General features: G+C 34.2%; 1 protein-coding gene and 1 pseudogene across 2 annotated transcripts in view; both read right to left on the reverse strand.

The window, feature by feature from the left end:
• Positions 1-18,905, reverse strand: part of LOC105481413 (phosphatidylinositol-4-phosphate 3-kinase catalytic subunit type 2 gamma) — a 421,186-nt gene that overhangs the window by 360,943 nt on the left and 41,338 nt on the right. For both annotated transcript variants that reach the window (XM_011741018.3, XM_024792846.2), the window contains 2 exons: positions 16,040-16,197; positions 13,048-13,162 (listed from right to left, as the gene is read on the reverse strand). In XM_011741018.3, the coding sequence (XP_011739320.2) occupies positions 13,048-13,162; positions 16,040-16,197 (273 nt within the window). The remainder of the gene's footprint in view (positions 1-13,047; positions 13,163-16,039; positions 16,198-18,905) is intronic.
• Positions 3,994-11,891, reverse strand: LOC139356848 (dnaJ homolog subfamily C member 8 pseudogene; annotated as a pseudogene).

An 18,905-nucleotide genomic window follows, 5' to 3' on the forward strand; every position in this document is an offset into this window, starting at 1 on the left:
TGGCCATCAGAGAAATGCAAATCAAAACCACAATGAGATACCATCTCACACCAGTTAGAATGGCGATCATTAAAAAGTCAGGAAACAACAGGTGCTGGAGAGGATGTGGAGAAATAGGAACACTTTTACACTGTTGGTGGGATTGTAAACTAGTTCAACCATTATGGAAAACAGTATGGCGATTCCTCAAGGATCTAGAACTAGATGTACCATATGACCCAGCCATCCCATTACTGGGTATATACCCAAAGGATTATAAATTATGCTGCTATAAAGACACATGCACACGTATGTTTATTGCAGCACTATTCACAATAGCAAAGACTTGGAATCAACCCAAATGTCCATCAGTGACAGATTGGATTTAGAAAATGTGGCACATATACACCATGGAATACTATGCAGCCATCAAAAAGGATGAGTTTGTGTCCTTTGTAGGGACATGGATGCAGCTGGAAACCATCGTTCTTAGCAAACTATCACAAGAACAGAAAACCAAACACCGCATGTTCTCACTCATAGGTGGGAACTGAACAATGAGATCACTTGGACTCAGGAAGGGGAACATCACACACAGGGGCCTATCATGGGGAGGGGGGAGGGGGAAGGGATTGCATTGGGAGTTATACCTGATGTAAATGACGAGTTGATGGGTGCAGCACACCAACATGGCACAAGTATACATATGTAACAAACCTGCACGTTATGCACATGTACCCTACAACTTAAAGTATAATAATAATAAATAAATTTAAAAAAAAAGAAAAATGTTAATATTAAAAAATGTACTTTTTGATATTTTATAATAAACTATGGCAACATTTGGAAGATCTGCAGAATCCAATGAACATATTTGTCTAAAGTGACAATCCGTGATGTTTCAAATCTTGCATGGGTAAAAAGAGGTTTATCAATAGGGCAAGACAGACCAATGGACTCTAAGTATAGTGTGAAAATTATTGATATTTTAAAATATTCCACACTGTAACTAAATTTTAAAAGATTACTACTTATTGATTTTGGTGTAGTAATAAAGGAAGATATTCACAATTATCTGAAAAGACTACTAAGATATTTATCTTTTCTGCAAATCCGTATTTGTGTAAGGTTAAATTTTCTTTACATACTTCCACTCAATCATGATAATGCAACAGACTAAAGGGAAAAGCAGTCAATGGTCTTAATTAAACCAGACATTTAAAAGATTTCTAAACACATAACAATGCTACATTCCTCGCAAATTATTTTTGTTTTGCAATATATGGTATCTATAATAAAAATATTTTATGTGTATTTACATATAAGTTTATCATTATTTTTAATCCAAATAATAAATGTGTACTTAAAAAATTTCTCAATTATAATTTCCAACATGGTAAATATTGATAGACAAAGTCCACAAAAATTCTTTTTGGGGTACTCAAAGGGTTCTGAGACCAAAATGTTTGATAACTACTCTTCTAGAACAAACCATGAATTATGGGCCTTAATCATTCTGTTTTGTAAAGGAAATAAAGAATGTTAATCCAGCAAGTGAAGCAAGCAGAGATAGATAAAGGAGCCTCTACTAATATCATTCTTTTTTTTTTTAAACTATATTTTAGAACTTTTTAAGTAATTATGTTAACCATTGATCTGTATTCCATAGGGCTTCATTGTTTATTTTGCTGAAGTACATCTTTAAATAATTTTTAGAGAGATAATTTATGGATGTAAAATGGTTTTATTTCTGAAAATGTCTATTTTTACATTGTCCTTGAATGCTGGCTTATTGTTAGTTCTAGAATTCTAGGTGAAATTATTTTCATAAAATAATATTGTACTAGAATTATCAGTTAAGATTAAATCTCTGCTGTTGTTTAAAGGACATAGAGTTTCCATCACACTTTCTAAGAGCTGTGAACTACTCCTTTTACCACTATACATGGCAAGACCACAATTTTGATCAGCTTGTGTTTAACGATCTAGAGCTATGCTGTCTAGTATAGTGGTTAGTGAATACAAGCAGCTACTAATCACTTGCAATGAGGCTACTTTTAATTAAGAAATGCTATAAGCATAAAATACACACTAGATTTTCAAGACTTGTCACATTAAATAATATGAAACATCTCAATGATTTTGATTACACATTAAAATAATATTTGAAGTACATTGAGTTAAAGAAACTGTAGTATTAAAATTTATTTCCACCTGTTTCTTTGTATATTTTTTCATTGTGTCTAGTAGAAAATTTAAAACTCTTAAGTGGCCTATACGATAATTTTCTCGAATGGTGCTATCTAGAGAAAATGAAAAAGAAAAGAGAGAAAAAGCAAAAAAGAATAGAAAGAAGGGTGGGAATTTAATAAGTAAGTGAAATAAAAAATGAATTTTTGTTTGAGAATTCTAGATATCAGAAAAGATAAGAAGAAAGGTTACCATACCAAGAGAAAGAGAAATGAAAGGCATGGACCCTAAGGTGGGTAACGTGGAGAGAAGGGTTGCGCTCTAAGAACAGGCCACATTGGGAATTACAATGCTTATAGTATGAGCACAGGAATTATTCATTTGAGGTCTTACACACCAGGTGTTTTTCTCAATCTGGTAACATTCCAAACATGAGCACTACCTATGTTTTATTTAATAATCATCTATGAAGCTTCAGTTGTTAAACGAACTGAATGTCTATGACACAATAAAACGTTTAGGCTTTTTCTTCCCATATCCTAGGAAATCAAACTTTCTGTATATTAATTATTTATTCTCTCTACACATATTTGATTCCATCTATCTGCTAGTTACTATCTTAGGAATTATTATGAGTATACTTGTCATTTAAAATGAACACTAAGAGGCTGAATTCTTGTACATAATTACACTTATTTCCTATTCCTAAATAGCTCATGTTATTTTAGAGTATTTCTGAGGAAATATGTTGATGTAAAGAGAGATTAATGACCTTAACACCAAAAAATGATAAGTACCCAAATTTGTCTTATGAGCAAGAAAGCATCCTAAATAACATTCAAACTATGAATATTGATTCTCATTGCCCTAGCCGCGCCTTGTAAACCCACATTTGAAAGCGATGCTCTTTTGTTGGAATAAATACTTACCCTTATTTTATATAATTTGAATTAAGCTAAAATGTTCTTTATTCTTACATGCAAGAAGTAGTCACAGAGGTGTACTGTGAAATATTAAACTCATGTATAGAAAATAAACTATTTCAATTTGATTTTGTAAATATTGAAAACAAGGATTGCTGACAGCTTCTGAAGGTATTTCTTTAAGAAAACTCAGTAACTAAGCTGGACTTAAAATCTTTGGGATAACTAAGTCAGGAATGTAAGGTGAATATAACAAAATATTAAAATAATATTAGTACTATAGTACTACTCAGCATATTTTTCAGATAGTTATGTGTATGTGCATACATTTAGCACATGTACACACATTTGGTATGTTTGTGCCCCTTGAAAATTTCTACATTGTTAAATCTGCCATATCCTTAATTTGAGTAAACTGGTCTTTGCAACTAATAAAATAGCCCTGGATTTTGTGCTCAAAGTGGTACTTGGAGCTGACTCAGCATAGATAAAGATCAATATGTTGTTTCACTAAACCAGTGCTCTTGAGTTTATTGTCATTTTGCCTTCAGGGGAGCTGTGAATAGGAAAAGTCAAATTTTATGACTTGGAGAGACAAGAATAGGTTCAACCCTAAAACTAGGGCTTTTAGGCATGAGGTGGTTAGTAGAGAAGAGTCAAGCTTTTGAACAAAAATCCTGTATGGGACATAAATTGATACCAGCAGCTAATACTCAAGAGGGATTTGGACCAAGGAGATCTGAAACTTTATATTCAAATGCACTATTTTTCTTAAGACTTCCCGCAAGTCTATGAAAAGGCAACTATCCCTCATGCCTCCTCACTCAAATATGGTTATTTTTCTTCATACATATAGTATATATGCATTTCTTAAAATTCAAAAAAATTGAACATTCTGCAAAAAAGTTATTATTTTGGGGGGGTATAAAAATTTATTACACATAAAGAATATTACCACTAACAAATGCAGACAGGCTAGGACATGGCACTGGGTGGAGGACGGCTAGCTCTTTGGAAAGTGAAAGGTTTGGGTGGCGTGGGCTTCATGCCAAGCTGATTGGTCAGTAGACGGGGACACATGCCAAACACCACAGGGCATCAGATGCCGCTCTGTGTGCCCACAAGTGTTCCCTGTCTCATCTGGGCCTTTGAAGGGAGCACACCCAGAAGCGAGCAACTGAAGTGACGGGGCTTCCTAAGGTGCCCCTTCCAGGCTCGTCTCTGAAGTCACAGCAACACCATTTTAAGCAATATGTTAAATCGGATGATTTCCACAAACTATCCACGAAGTTTCTAACCATCACAATGCAGTGAAGTGCAAAACACTGCGTTACAGGCTGTGGGAAGAGAAGGCAGCACCAATGGTGGCACCTTCTAATCCTGGTTGTTCTAGGGGCAGGGAGAGGGGAAGGTCTTTTTTTAAACCAAGCCCCTCATTTCAATGTACAAAAGAATTACTCTGATCAATATTAAATCGTATTGAAAACAAAACGGACTAAAAGCAAATTCTCCTCTATGTTGGGGTGGAAGTGGGAGGAAAGAATGAGTCCTTCGAAGCAGGAAGGGAGACAGCAGGGGGAAGGTTCTGTGCCTGTGACCCCAGGTGGTTACTCAGGCTGCTCCATCTTTACTTTTGGTGGTCTCAGGAAGGTCCGATTTTTCTTCTCTTTCTTCCCCTTTGTATTGGCTTGGAAGTTTCGCCAGCTGTCCGCACGACCATCTCGACTTTCCTCAAAGTTTTTCCACCACTCTCTTTCCCGTTTGGCTTTTTCTTGAGCTTCAATCTCTTCTTCCCTTTGTCGTTTCCTTTCATGCATCTCTTTGGCTTCTCTCTTTCCTTTTAATTTCCAGCTCAGCAAAGAGATTCATTGTCTGTTTATATACAGCTTGTGTGAACAGTTCAGGATCATCCTCCTCTACAATTGTAGGTTTTCCTTCCTTCTTTGTTTTTTTCGCTCTTTCACAGTGTGTTCCACATATTCTTTTCCTGCCTGAATTACATCCCGGGCCCTCTTCGTTTGCTCCTGATCCAGTAGCAACTTGTAAGCTTTGTCCACAGCTTCAAAAGCATTTTGTGCTCTGTCAGCATCATCTTGATTTTTGTCAGGACGCACCAAGATGGATAACTGCCGAAACCTCTTTTTTGTTTCCTCATCTGTAACTTCAGGATCTATCTGAAGAACCTCAAATGGGTTCAAATTGAAGTCAGAGGAACCAGGACGGGTCAGTCTTTCAATCTGATTTTTCGATGTTAGAACCGAGTCTCTCTTCTCTATTTGTTTCACCTCACTGTAGAAGGTCACAAAGGCTTCCTTGGTGCTGCCTCCGCTGCCCCAAGTCCCGCTCTCTCCTGAAGCCGCCATTTCCCTGGCCCAGCCACCAAGTTATTATTATTTTTTTTAATCTGGAAAAAAGTTTTACAACAACTCTCAAGTTTGCAATGCTCTCCCTACTAGGTTACAAGCAGTCACAAAAGACAAGTAGTAATATAACTATATAAATGAAGTTACTAAGAAAGTCAGTAAAAAAAAGTAACAGTGGTGAAACGGTCACTTTGTATCTTTCACAAAAAACATATACTAAGCCCCAAGGAGCTCTTTTTGTAGGGGGTATGATATGCGAAATTTATGATACAGTCATTATACCAGGAGATCAAATATGCAGATTTCATTCTATCCTAAGGTTTTATTATTGTTTTTGCCCACAAAATTTCCAGCGGAGAAACATCCTACTACAGACTTTACAAATAAAAAACAATACATGAGCAATGTTTTGTCTTATTAATGTGATTTCAGCTAATTTGAAGTAATATGTAATTCAAAAGTTCTTTAATCACTTTATTTTATTTAAGAAAAACAGAGAATTGGGTCATTTAAACTTTTATTAATTCAAAATTGGGAAGATTTAATAATTCTTAGCTTCTAAAACTAGACAGTGCTTTTGGGTAACAAAAATAATGTGACAGCTACATTTTGGTATTATATATCTACAATAATATTAAATTATGTACCTACATTCACATGTAATTTGCCATATCTTCTTGGAACCCTCATGCAACAGCTTTGAGATTCCTTTGACCACGTTTATTAGTTGATGATGCTTGTGCAATTCAGCTTTTTAAAAAACTTGGGGCTGAAATATGCTATCATTTTTACAAATAGCTTTTAATAATATTAAACAAACTTTATTTAGCACAAGGTCTTTCTTTGGGATTTCACTCTCAAGTGAAGGTATATATATATGCATATGAGGACATTTGTTCTAGCACAGAGTTATTGAATTAAAACCAAATGCAAGTTGTATGGTGTGTTATTTTTGTGGTCATTAGCTATTTACTGCAGAGGTAAACCAAAGTTAATTATAGAATATTAGGTAAAGCACTATGAAGGAGATTTTAAAAGAAATTAAAGTCATTCAAGAAACTCTTATTGAATGATTTATTAACAGAACACACTTTTTTACTGTGTGTGAGATAGCTCAAATTTATGATATGTTCCTTTCTATCCTCCCACAAGGTTCTGTGATTTTATAAGTGGAGGAGTAGAGTTATGTAAAAGAGAAATGCACTTTATCTATTTCTTTGCTCAAAGTAAGTCTTAAAAGTTGGAATGAATTTTAATATTTGAAGTCTTAGGCTGTAACAAATTTGCTGGAAGTAATCAATTCGTTCAAGTTTGCTAAGTGAAATCGTTAATTTCACTGAGAAGAAAAAAGACTCTTCTACCCCAGCAATATATACAATGCAGTTTTACTGCTAATGAGTGTAATCTATTAGTTAAAACTGTATGTATTATGACTTAGTCTTTTTCTCACTGGTAATTAATAGTTTTATTTTTACTCTGAGTACAAAACAATTTCAATTTATAATCAAATGTTTAATGAACAAATTAATATAAGTTGGGTCGGGCGCGGTAGCTCACTCCTGCAATCCCAGCACTTTGGGAGGCCGAGGCGGGTGGATCAATAGAGGTCAGGCATTTGAGACCAGCCTGGCCAACATGGTGAAACGTCATCTCTACCAAAAATACAAAAATTAGCCGGGCATGGTGGCATGCACATGTTGTCCCAGCTACTCAGAAACCTCAGGCAGGAAAATTGCTTGAACCCAGGAGGCAGAGGTTTCAGTGAGACGAGATTGTGCCACTGCACTCCAGCCTGGGTGACACAGTGAAGACTCCATCTCAAAGAAAAGAACAAATTAATATAAATTGTCATGAGATTAGTTAGAACTTTTTTTAAAAAATAGAAGTTTTTTGAAAAGGATTATTTTAGAATTTTAATTAAAAGGATTTAATTTTGTAAAACTATTTTTGTACTCTAATAAAAGGAATGCATCATCTCTACTAGTCCCAGAGAGAAAAACAAGACTCTCAAGTAGATAGGAAGATCATTGTCATCAATGCTGGCACGGATGCAGAGAAAAGGGAGCTCTTACACACTGTTGGTGGGAATGTAAATTACTACAACCATTATGGAAAATAGGATGGAGGTTTTGCAAAAGACTAAAATAAACTACCACGCAATTCAGGAATCCTACTAATGGGTATTTATCCAAAAGAAAGGAAATTAGTATACTAAAGGGATACCTGCACCTCCATGTTTATTGAAATACTATTCACATTAGCCAAGATATGGACTCAACCTAAGTATTCATCAATGAATGAATAAAGAAAATGTGGTATATATACACAATGGAATACTCTTCAATTATTTAAAAAAGAATGAAATGCTGTCAATTGCAGCAACATAGATTGAACTAGAGGCCATTATGTTAAGCAAAACAAGCCAAAATCTTCTCTTTTAGCTTTTTTGAATATACAATAATTGTTGTTAACTGTAGTCTAACTACTGTGCTCCCAAACACTGGAACTGATTCATTCTATCTAACTATATGTTTACATGTATTAACGCTCCTCTCTTCATCCTCTCCCCATCCCACACCCTTCCCAGCCTCATAACTATAATTCTATACTCTAACTCCATGAGATAACCATTTTTAGTTCCCACATATGACTGACCCCCTTCCACAAAGAAATGATAAATGTTTGAGGTGGTGGATATTCTAAATATCTTGACTTGATCATTATACATTCTGTGTAGATATTCAAATATCACATATACCTCATGAATATTTACAGTGTATCAATAAGAAAACAAGTCATAAAAAGAAACCACAGCTGTAGAGAAAAAAAAATCACAGGAGTGGTTTTTGGTTAGGATGGAGAAACAGAAATACCTGCGCTCCTACTAAATATTTGGCTAGAGAGTAATAAGAGATAAAATTATGAAGAAGCATTATACTTCATATATTATCAATGTATTTATGAAGAAGAAACTCATGTGAGAATGTTACAAGTATAGGTGAAGGTGCAATTGTTACTCTCTGTAAAAAAGAGAGATGCAGGGACAGTCTAGGAAATAGTAGTTTCATTTTCTAGGACCTCATATCTGTGCTACATTCAATGGGAAAGAAAAGATATAGTTCCCATCCTTGAGCTCACTGGAAAAACTGACTGGGATCAAGCTATTGCATAAGAGTATGGACTCCTTTCTCCATGGTAATGAAATCGGGAGTTGAAGAACAGGAACATGATTAAAATTTTTAATATTTTTTAAATGAAACAGATGATTTCTTTTTTTCTATTATTTCTCATATTGCTAACAATTTTGTATTAAGCTTCCATGAACCTATGACAAAATTGATAGTTTCTGTTCTGATTCTTTAATTGGCTCTGTGTTCATTATATAGTGTATTATTTAAAATCAGACAGGGGGAGTGAGAGTAAGAAAGTGAGAGAGAGAGAGAAAATGAAAGGGAGAATAAGAATGAGTGAGTCATGGGATATTTTAAATGAGAGAAAAGGTTTTATGATACTAAATTAAAATAAATGTTAAATAAGTTGCAAAAATAGTATAGTTATATTTAAAGGCAAAGAATTAGGCAGAAAATTTAGAAGAATGGTACCACAGAGATGGACCGCCCCACCCCCGACTGTGGAGGTAGACAAGCATGGTACTGAGATGGAAGAGGCTGGGACCTGTCTGTGTTGGCTGTAGGTAAATTTGTTTGTACAGGGGGCTGCGTTGGGGCAGCTTGAAGTGGAAACTCAACATTGGTCTGAGTCTGAGGTGTCCCATTCGATACTGGGGCCTGGAACTGTCCCCGCTTCCTGTTTCCTTGGCTCTGTGGCAAGGGATTTCCATCTATATCATACTTAGAACAGCAAGTACTTTCCCAAAGTTTACCTTTATGACAATGCGGGCAAACAGTAGCAGGAGCATTTGGCTGTGTTTTTGAGCCAGCTTGTCCGCTTTTAAGTTTTTAACACTGCAAGTTTTTTGAGTATGACCAAGTTGACTGCAATTATAGCAGGCTCCAAGAAAAGAATCAGTCGAGTCAGTCTGATTGCCGTCCTTCATGGCCTATGCCACATAATCGCTTTGTGGGTCTCCGATCCAATGCCTTCACAAGCTTTAATATATGCAGGCAACACCTCATGATCAGGTACATTTTGTCGTTGGATGGAACGCATGGCTGTTTTACACTCATGGTTCGCATTCTCAAAAGCTAACATATGAAGGAGAATACCCTGAGCACGCTCATCAGAGACAGATTTTTGAACAGCATCTTGTAACTTAGCCACAAAATCAGAATACAATTCATTGTGACCCTGTTTAACAGTAGCAAAAGACACAGGAGCTTGGCCTGGGGTGCCTAATTTATCCCAAGCTCTCATACACACCTTTGTCACTTGTTCCGTGGTAAGAGCATCAAAACCCAATTGGGCGGTAGTATCAGAGTAATTATCGGAGCCTGTGAGCTGAGTCTGAGTAATTAGAATGCCATCAGTCCGATTTAGCTGAACCTGCAGACAGGCCTCCTCTGACCACCAGGTACGGAACTGTAAATGCTGAGATGGAGTTAGAACAGCTTTGCCAAAAGGTCCCAGTCTAAAGGAAGCACAATGACCTCAGTACAAAGAGTCTGTAATACCATCTTAACATACGGAGAAATAGGACCATACTGAGTACAAGCATCCTTGAATTCTTTTAAAAAGGTAAGACCGAGCGGCGCATATTGAAGCCCTTGTACCCCTTGAGCATTAGGAGGTTCCAGTGCAACTGGATAAGCCCATGCCTCTAACCTATGTGTTTGTTTGTTGTGGCATAATAAGCATTGTATGAAAGTTTCAAGAACAGGCACATGAGACAGAGTCGGCATAGAAGTGACAGGAAAAGTATGTGTAGATAAGGGAAACTGAGGTTGAGGAGGTTGGACCGACCGGTATGAGAGTGTGAGAAAGGGTCATTGGGGGAGCAGAAGAGGCAGAAGCATACTAGTGATTATTGATATATGAAAAAGGAAATTTTGATTTTCTAGGAAAATTATCTTTCTTAATTTTGCAATATTACAAGGTATAAACATCTTTATTAATTTGTTGATTAGATCTAGTTTTTATACCATGTGCTGTTCTAGAAAAGAGAATAATTTTTGGAGAGTCTAAGTTCTTAAGTCATTATTCTTGGCTTCTAATATATCAGTACTTGAAATGTGGACTGTAGACTGGCAGCATAGATATCAGCAGATGCTTGTTAGAAATGGAGAGCCTCAGGCCTCACCCAGACCAACTGAAATCAGAATTCTTTCTCTAACAAGATCCTCAGGTGACACTTTAAAGTTTGAGAACACTGTGTTAATATCAGAATAATTGTGAAACTTCTATATGCATTATATGGGTTCATAGTCATATTTATTTACATTTCCCCCTTTATAGGATTTTATGTATTACTTCACTAACCCTGAGAAATATAGTCTTCACTAATATACCAATATAACACTGCTATGTTTGTAGTCATATGTTTCATGATCTATTTGACCATTATGTTGAAGTATTATCAGAAAATTAGCATTTTCCCCAGCCAAATACTCCAAAGGAAGTATAATTCTATAAGTTTTAGAGTCTAAATTTTTACTTACTGCACCGTTGTTAACGTATTACATGCTACCTGTGTTCTCTGTATAAAGTAGAACTTTATGAACAGATTTCCAAGTCTTTAAGGACACATATTTTAGACAAATTACATAGGAATACACTAAAAGTAATATTTGAATGATTAATATATATTCCTTTAGATACTAGAAAAAACAGTAATAAATATTCTGCACATTAAAATAAGTTCTATCAATACAAGTAGCCTATTACTCTTAAATAATATGCAAATCCTTGATATACACAAATGGTTCAATGTCCATTAGGGAATAAATGACTATATTTAACATACATTAACATTTGGCAACTTTTCTATCTTAATAAAACCCAATTAAAGAAATTTTAATATGATTAAATGACTATGGAAACATTAAAATATACATTTATCAGTTAAATATTGAGCCATCTATTTATGAATAATTTACCTATTTAAAACAGTGATTAAATCAAGGTGTATACATTTTCTCCACATTATACTTTTCCAAATTTCTGTCTCTTTAATACAATTGCTTTCTGGATGATATTTCCTACTGCTAAAACTTAATGCAAGTATTTGACAATGTTTTGCTCTTTGGATCTAATGTTTTGGCACCAAGAGAAGTCCAGATGTACATGTGGAAAACTGCACATTCAAAAGATGAGTTTTAATGAGTAATCAATATAAGGTTAAATTTACTAAAATACTTTCCTGTGCTCATTGGATTTACTGTCAAAATCATATGTTGGGAGAAGGTAGCAGACCAGTGACTGAGTGTGTTAATAAGTTCAAATAAAAAAGGAAAAGGGAATATCCGTGAACTTAGTGCAACAAAATATATGTAATTTCATATAAATATTTATTTTTTATTATGTATCATTATTATAAAATAATAATTATAAAAATGTTATTGAAATATTTTAATATATTTTGTTATTAAAATAATAAAATATTATTTTTCCCACAATAAAGAAAATCATTAGTCTTAAAAGACATTCACTGTTAACATTGCACAATAAACAACTGGATTTACTAATAAGAATGTCATCAAATTTATCAAACTTCCCAAAAGATAATTTCAAGCACATTCATGATGGAACAATGACAATGACAATGAAAATTTCAAAAGAAATATGTTTTTACTTCCATGAGATGGTTTTCAATCTTTAGATACTTGTAGAGATGCAAAGGAGATATATAAATAGGAATCTACTGTATTAAATATTTCAGTGTTTAATACTTTACTGTTTAGAATAACTATGCAATATCAGCAGAGAAATATTTATTTTCTTAAAGCTGTATTATCTGCTCAAGGCTGGTCTGTAGGAATTTCAGGCAAATAGTTATTTTGGTAAACTAAAAGATGATGTTTTTTATCAAGTAAGTATTTGAAGTTGATATACATGAGAACAGACTTTTCCAATTGTTTTTAATGAGCTGCCTCAACAAAGAAATGGTGTTTTAGAACTAACTCTTCTATAAAAAGTAAGTGATAACGCTTATACTTAAGGCCCCTGTGATTTTAAAACATCAGTATTTAATCAACATACAAGTATTATTCTAACCAAAAAAGTACTTATCACCAAAGAATTTACTTACTTAGCTGTGATCAGTTCTAATAAGCTTTATTACAGGTAGGATGAGCAACTTGTCCTAGTTTGGGACTTTACTGGTTTCAAAGCTGAAATTCCCACATCCTGAGAGCTACCTCAATCCTAAGCAACCTGGAATGGTTGGTCACCCTAGTCACAGGTCATTTAAATATTTGTTTTCATAAATAGTCATAAAATAAAATAAAGTCAAGAATAAGACTGTTAATATGATTTAGAAAATTTCAAATTCACTGCAAAGGGGGTAAAATTGATGTAATTATGCTGATTATAAGACTATAATGTCTGCGTAACGTCTGTTTAAAACAAAACCAAAAACAAGTGGTAACTTAATATTTACAGATTATAACATAATCAAAATTGTATAAAATACTTACTTTTGTAAAAATTCTTCAGAGCCACATACATTTAGAATATGATCTTTGGGCAGTAACTGGTCATTTGTACAAAAATGCAGAATTTCTGCAATTAGATCTTTGACGAGATAGTTAGCTAAAGACAAAGAGGAATAATAAAAGTCAATAAAAGTGTATCATACTGACTAAGAAAAGTTTTTGAGCACAAAATATGACCAACACAGTACAAAGGATTGTAACTGTCCAGCTTCATCAAGGGGAATTAAACTGAGATTCATCTCACTTATCAGTTTGGTTAGATTTAAAGATATTTGGGGAAAATGTTGATTGCAATTCCTTTGATCAGTTCTGTATTCATGTAATATAACAAAGCTAGGTATTGTGTTTCTCATGTTAAAACCCTTGGTACACTGTAGTTCTGCATCAAAATCTACTGCAATTTCTCTTAGGGACTTGAGAAATACACTCAGGAACTTGAGTATAGCCAGGCAAAAGTTCCAGGGGGTTCTTTATTCTTTCCATTTTTCAACCTAAGTGAGATGTATTGCTCCTTCGTAGGGTATCAGCACGATAAAAGGATTCTGAATTAACTGGAATATTCTCAGGGCATTTATACTAGTTAATATTCATATTCATGCCATGACATTAAGACAATTCTGTGATGATTGAGATGTTCTTATCAATGTTCTGTCACTGAGACATGGAAATAATACAGACTTTTCATTTTTTAGTTGATCTATGTGAATAAGTTATTTCGCTTTTTTGACCTAGTTTCCTCATCTGTTAAATAGGGTTTATAATAGCACAATTCATTTTCCTCAAGATTCTGGTGTGAAGCTATCATAAAAAAAATAGACAAATATGGTCAGTAAATTTAAAAGTGTTATGTAGGTTATATTCACTCTGGAATATAATGTTAGTATTAATATTAATAATAGCTATATTTTACTGAGCGATTACTCTATTAAGTTCTTTACATGTAATTTCTTGATTATTGTACCTTTTATATAGGTATTATATCCCAAGTTTCAAAGATGAATTGACGGATTTTCAGGAAAGCTATGCAATTTTGTAGAGATTACACAGTTAGTGTTAAGTATCACACTTAAACAATATTGGTTTACTGCAAGGTCTGTGCCCCTAATGACTCCAAGTCTCCACAATTGGTTGTTCTCTAGACTCTAAGCAAGATCAGTCAGACTCCAAAGCCACCGTTGGTTCTTATTCCTTTCCCATGTAGTAATTACTCAAGGTTCTATCTTGAACAGCTATATTGTAGAAACTTTAATGAATATCTGCTCTCTCTCTCTCTCCACCTTTTTCTTTGGAACTCAAAATGTACACATGCTATAGAGTAAAGTCATTTGTCTTTGCATGTTCACATACCATAATCTCCCCTTTTAAGCTCTTACATGAACATGCTATTTAATAGTGGCCAGCAACTGAAGACAACATGACCCAACCTTTGGTCTTTCTGACTGGATCAAAGTGCAGCACCATTGATCTTGGCTGAATAATCAGAATCTGGCTTTTAGGAACTGGCAGCTGGATCCCACAGAGATACTGAACTGTCTGTAGATAGCTAGCCTAGTAGCTTGGCTTCCCACTTGTTTTGTATAAGCAAAGGAAATGAGTGACCAGAGAGTGAGAGACATATGAGAAGCAATTATATGAAATGAAATAAGATGCATACAGGAATTTTGGGCTGCTTGGTTATTTGTGTTTTTCATATATTCCTAATTGGCTGCTGAAATTCATACACTTGAATTCTATAATAAATCCATATATATATATATATATATTTTTTTTTTTTAATGAAGTTTCGCTCTTGTTGCCCAGGCTGGAGTACAATGGTGCGATCTCGGCTCACCACAACCTCCACCTCCTGGGTTCAAGCGATTCTCCTGCCTCAGCTCCCTTAGTAGCTGGGATTACACACATGTGCCAGCACGCCCGGCGAATTTTTTGTATTTTTAATAGAGACAGGGTATCTCCATGTTGGTCAGGCTGATCTCAAACTCCCAACCCCAGATGATCCGGCTGCCTCGCCCTCCCAAAGTGCTGGGATTACAGGCATGAACCATTGTGCCCAGCCCCTATATTCTTTAAAAACTTTTTTTTTTTTTTTTTTTTGGTTAAGCTAGCAGGAATTGGTTTCTTTTCATTTCAAACCAAGAGGGTCTTGAATAATATACCAATATAATACTGCTATGTTTGTAGTCATCTGCATTAGCTCAGAACCTTGAATACAGTAAGAAAGAAGCACAATAATAACAGTAATTAATAAATAAAAGAAAATATTTAATGGATCATTATGTGTCAGGAAATAGTTTCCTGTTAATATGTAGAAACTCACTTAATAGCAATCTAAATGTTTAAAGAGCTAATACTGTTTTGCAGATTAGTGAACTATAACAATGAAGTAAGATACTAAATAACTTTACAGATATTCTAAAACTTTAGAAAAGTAAAAATCCTTAGGCAAATTTGATAAAATATAAATTCCTGGGTTTCATCCCCAGAGACTGAATCAATAGGTTTGCTAATTCTGATGGTGGTATGTTACACCAGGCTACTAGTTTCCTCATTATGGAAATAGAGATTCTGTGTAACAATGTCTATTCTACCTCACAATTTATTTATATTTCAAGGAAATATTTGTTCCTACTAGAAAGAAGCAGCCATTTTTACTTTAATACCATCTTTATCTAGAATCTCTTTGAAATTCATTTTTTTAATATATTAAAAACCTGCTATACTTGCTATTAAGCATTTTATAGCAGGAAGACAAAATATTGTGGGGTGAGCTATGTGAAGATACTTCTTGAAGAAAATAGTTCTGCTTTCCTCCCTTAAATATTAACAAAAGGCTCCCTGATGTTTTCTTCTTATTTTGCTTCAGGGGAAAACAGTAGCTAATATTATTTTTAAATCATTTCAGACTTTGAATTCAAGGCTATGTAGCCAGTACCAGCTTTGTAGAGATTTGTAGACTATTTGCAAAGTTGCTTACCACATGGCATAAAATGAAGAGGTTGTGTTGAGTTATCAATAAAAATATGTATATTAAACTTGGTCTTAGAAAAGAGCTGATACGGAAATGCTGTAGTAGTGCTCCAGATCTTCCCAGAATTGAAATTAATGTCAGCTGCATGGTATCTTTCTCTGATTCTGAAAAATACATGTTAAGAAAAATACTTAGGACAAGACCTGCAAGACACAGTTTAAAACATATTGCCCACAATATAATCATAAGAAACTTCATGTAGTGTTTTGCTATAAAAGACTTAAAACATGAAAGGAATCAGTAATTGATTTGTGGTGCAGTGCATCTAGCTAGTCCAGATTGGTAGAGATTGCAATTATACCAAAAACAAGCGTAAAGGACTGTTCCTTAGGCTTTCCCAGGAGCATCTCATTTGAAATAATTAAGAATTCATTGTCATAACATGAAACGTGAGGATTCACTCTGAATATTATTACTTGCTTCATTTACATTGCTTTTAATGCCAGAGTTCTTCCTCTTAGATTTCTTCCACGCCTAATTTTGTCAAGCTGCAAGTCACTCATTTTGATTTAGAAATTTTGGCAAATAAATTCTCTTGTTCTTGTCAAGTTTGTAAACACTATTCTTGTCTCTCCATTTTCTTTAAAATTTTTAGATACTACACAACTACTTGAATTTTACACAAATATTAGAGCCTAAAAGTAATTCTTATATTCTGAACAATTACACGTAAATGAGTCAAAGAATTGCAAAAACAGTTTACCCTTGGAGCCAGACGCCTTGACTTTGGATCCTGGCACTTTTATTTAGTAACGTTATGGCCAGAGGCAAGTTACTTGACAAGTTTTTTTGCACAAGTGATGATATTAATATCTACCTCAAAGGTACTGAGGTAGATGTTAATATCTCCATCAAAGGTTTTCTATTACAATAGAAAAGACGTGTAAAAGATTTACAGATTGTAAAGCAATATACACATGTAAAGTATAATGTCATTGTATGTTACCATAGCTTGATTCTCTGTGATCAATGTTTTATGCCCACATGTAGAATATAACATGAAGATATTTTCAAGTAGCTATTTAAAATGTTTCTGAGGGTGAATATGAAATCTTGTGGGGTTTTTTTATGTTAACTATGCTGACATCTAAACTTCATGGTTCTCTTCCTAAATTGCAGAAACTGCAGTTAATTTTGCACGAACCTAATAGCTATTTGTGGAGCACCAATGCTTTATTCTGTGGAAACATCTTCTCCATGAGGGGCCTGGCAAATGGGTAAGGAAATACACATTCATCCAATGGCCTGGCATGCATCTGTATCCACTTGTGTTCTGGATCCCATCCCTTAGTTTCTGATTCAGTAGATCTGCAGAGGGTCTCCCAGACTTGTCCTACTAACAATTTCCCAAGTAAGCTGCGGCTGTTGCTGCTCTGAAACTGCAGTTTGAGAGCCACTGCTCAGAATGAGGACATGGGCCACTCTTCATTGTTATACTCTACCATTAAGGTCTAGAGTCCAGTTAGGGATTGAGGAGCCTTATGAATTGCATTTATCACGTAATAAGACACTTCTCAATGCGTCCATGATTTCAGCTTCTACCATTTTAAGAAATTAAATTTAAAACACAAATTCATGATTCATTCTCTCCTAAACCTTTGCTGAGCATCTATCATGGGCCAGAAACTTCTTTCATATGCTATGGCATGTTATCATATTTGTTACAAGAATATGGCATTTTTTATTTGAAAGATGTGGCTTTAAAGTATGTTACAATGAGAAATCAAGGTTTTGGAGACCCTCTTTTGAAACAGCTCTCAAATTCCATTTGATCTTCTTTTGAATTAAGGGTGCTTGCCACATAGTAGGTCCTCAAACATACTTATTTTTGAGTAAATATCCTGTTGTGAACAAAATAATTATGCATGTATACATTTAATCATTTTATAAATATTTGCCAGCAAACTATTGAAAACAAAGAAAGAGTGTGTGACTATAACTTATGGCTTCTTTTCACTACTGTAAAGTTATTGTTTGGTGTATATTTTAGTTTTCATGACTATTATGAAATAAATTATTTAGAAAATTATATTAAAGAGCTTGGAAAGTACACTATAAATCATTGGAAAATCATCACATAAGGTATTTTGATGTCACTACTGCATCCACAAAAATATTTCATCTAAGAATATGAAATTGCGTTTTAAAAAAGAGAGTTGCTGGAGGAGCTAATAATGTGGTCTGTGAGTAGCGTTATTCACAACAGTGATCTTAAAGTATTAAGACAGTTCTTTGCCATGCTTAGAAGGTAAAGTAAAAGTTAACTATATTTTAGACGTAAAGTAGCAAGTTTCTAGCTATGCTTATCATATTGTGACAGCGAGTAGCTTATTCCTGAAAGAATAAATATTGATAACATTAAAGATCCTAATTTAGGAATCCTAAGTACTATTTCGAATTTTTTTCCCTTAAACTAGAGCAAGAAGTTAATTAACGATTGAACATTTCCGTGAACTTGAGGTGATTTGTTTTTGCAAATTTGAGGTGAATGTTTTGTATCTTTGTGTGTAAGCCTTTCAATCCTTCTCATGGTTATAGGTTTTATGAGGCAGGGACCTTGCTTTTTTGTTTACTTGTTTATTTTAAATATGAGTATCTCCCATGCATGAGCTAGTTATTAGACAATGAAATAGACTTTAAATTAATGACTAAATAAATGATTCAAACATTTAATTTCAAATAATCATTTGGTAGAAAGTGAAAGCTTATAAAACTGTATAGTTATATTTCAGACAACAACCAAAACTGAGTTAAAACCAAATAATTAAAATATGAATGCCTTAGTTTTTCTTCTTTTTTTTTTTTTGATATG

The sequence above is a fragment of the Macaca nemestrina genome, chromosome 10 (assembly GCF_043159975.1).
Source record: "Macaca nemestrina isolate mMacNem1 chromosome 10, mMacNem.hap1, whole genome shotgun sequence".
Classification (NCBI taxonomy): Eukaryota; Metazoa; Chordata; class Mammalia; order Primates; family Cercopithecidae; genus Macaca; species Macaca nemestrina.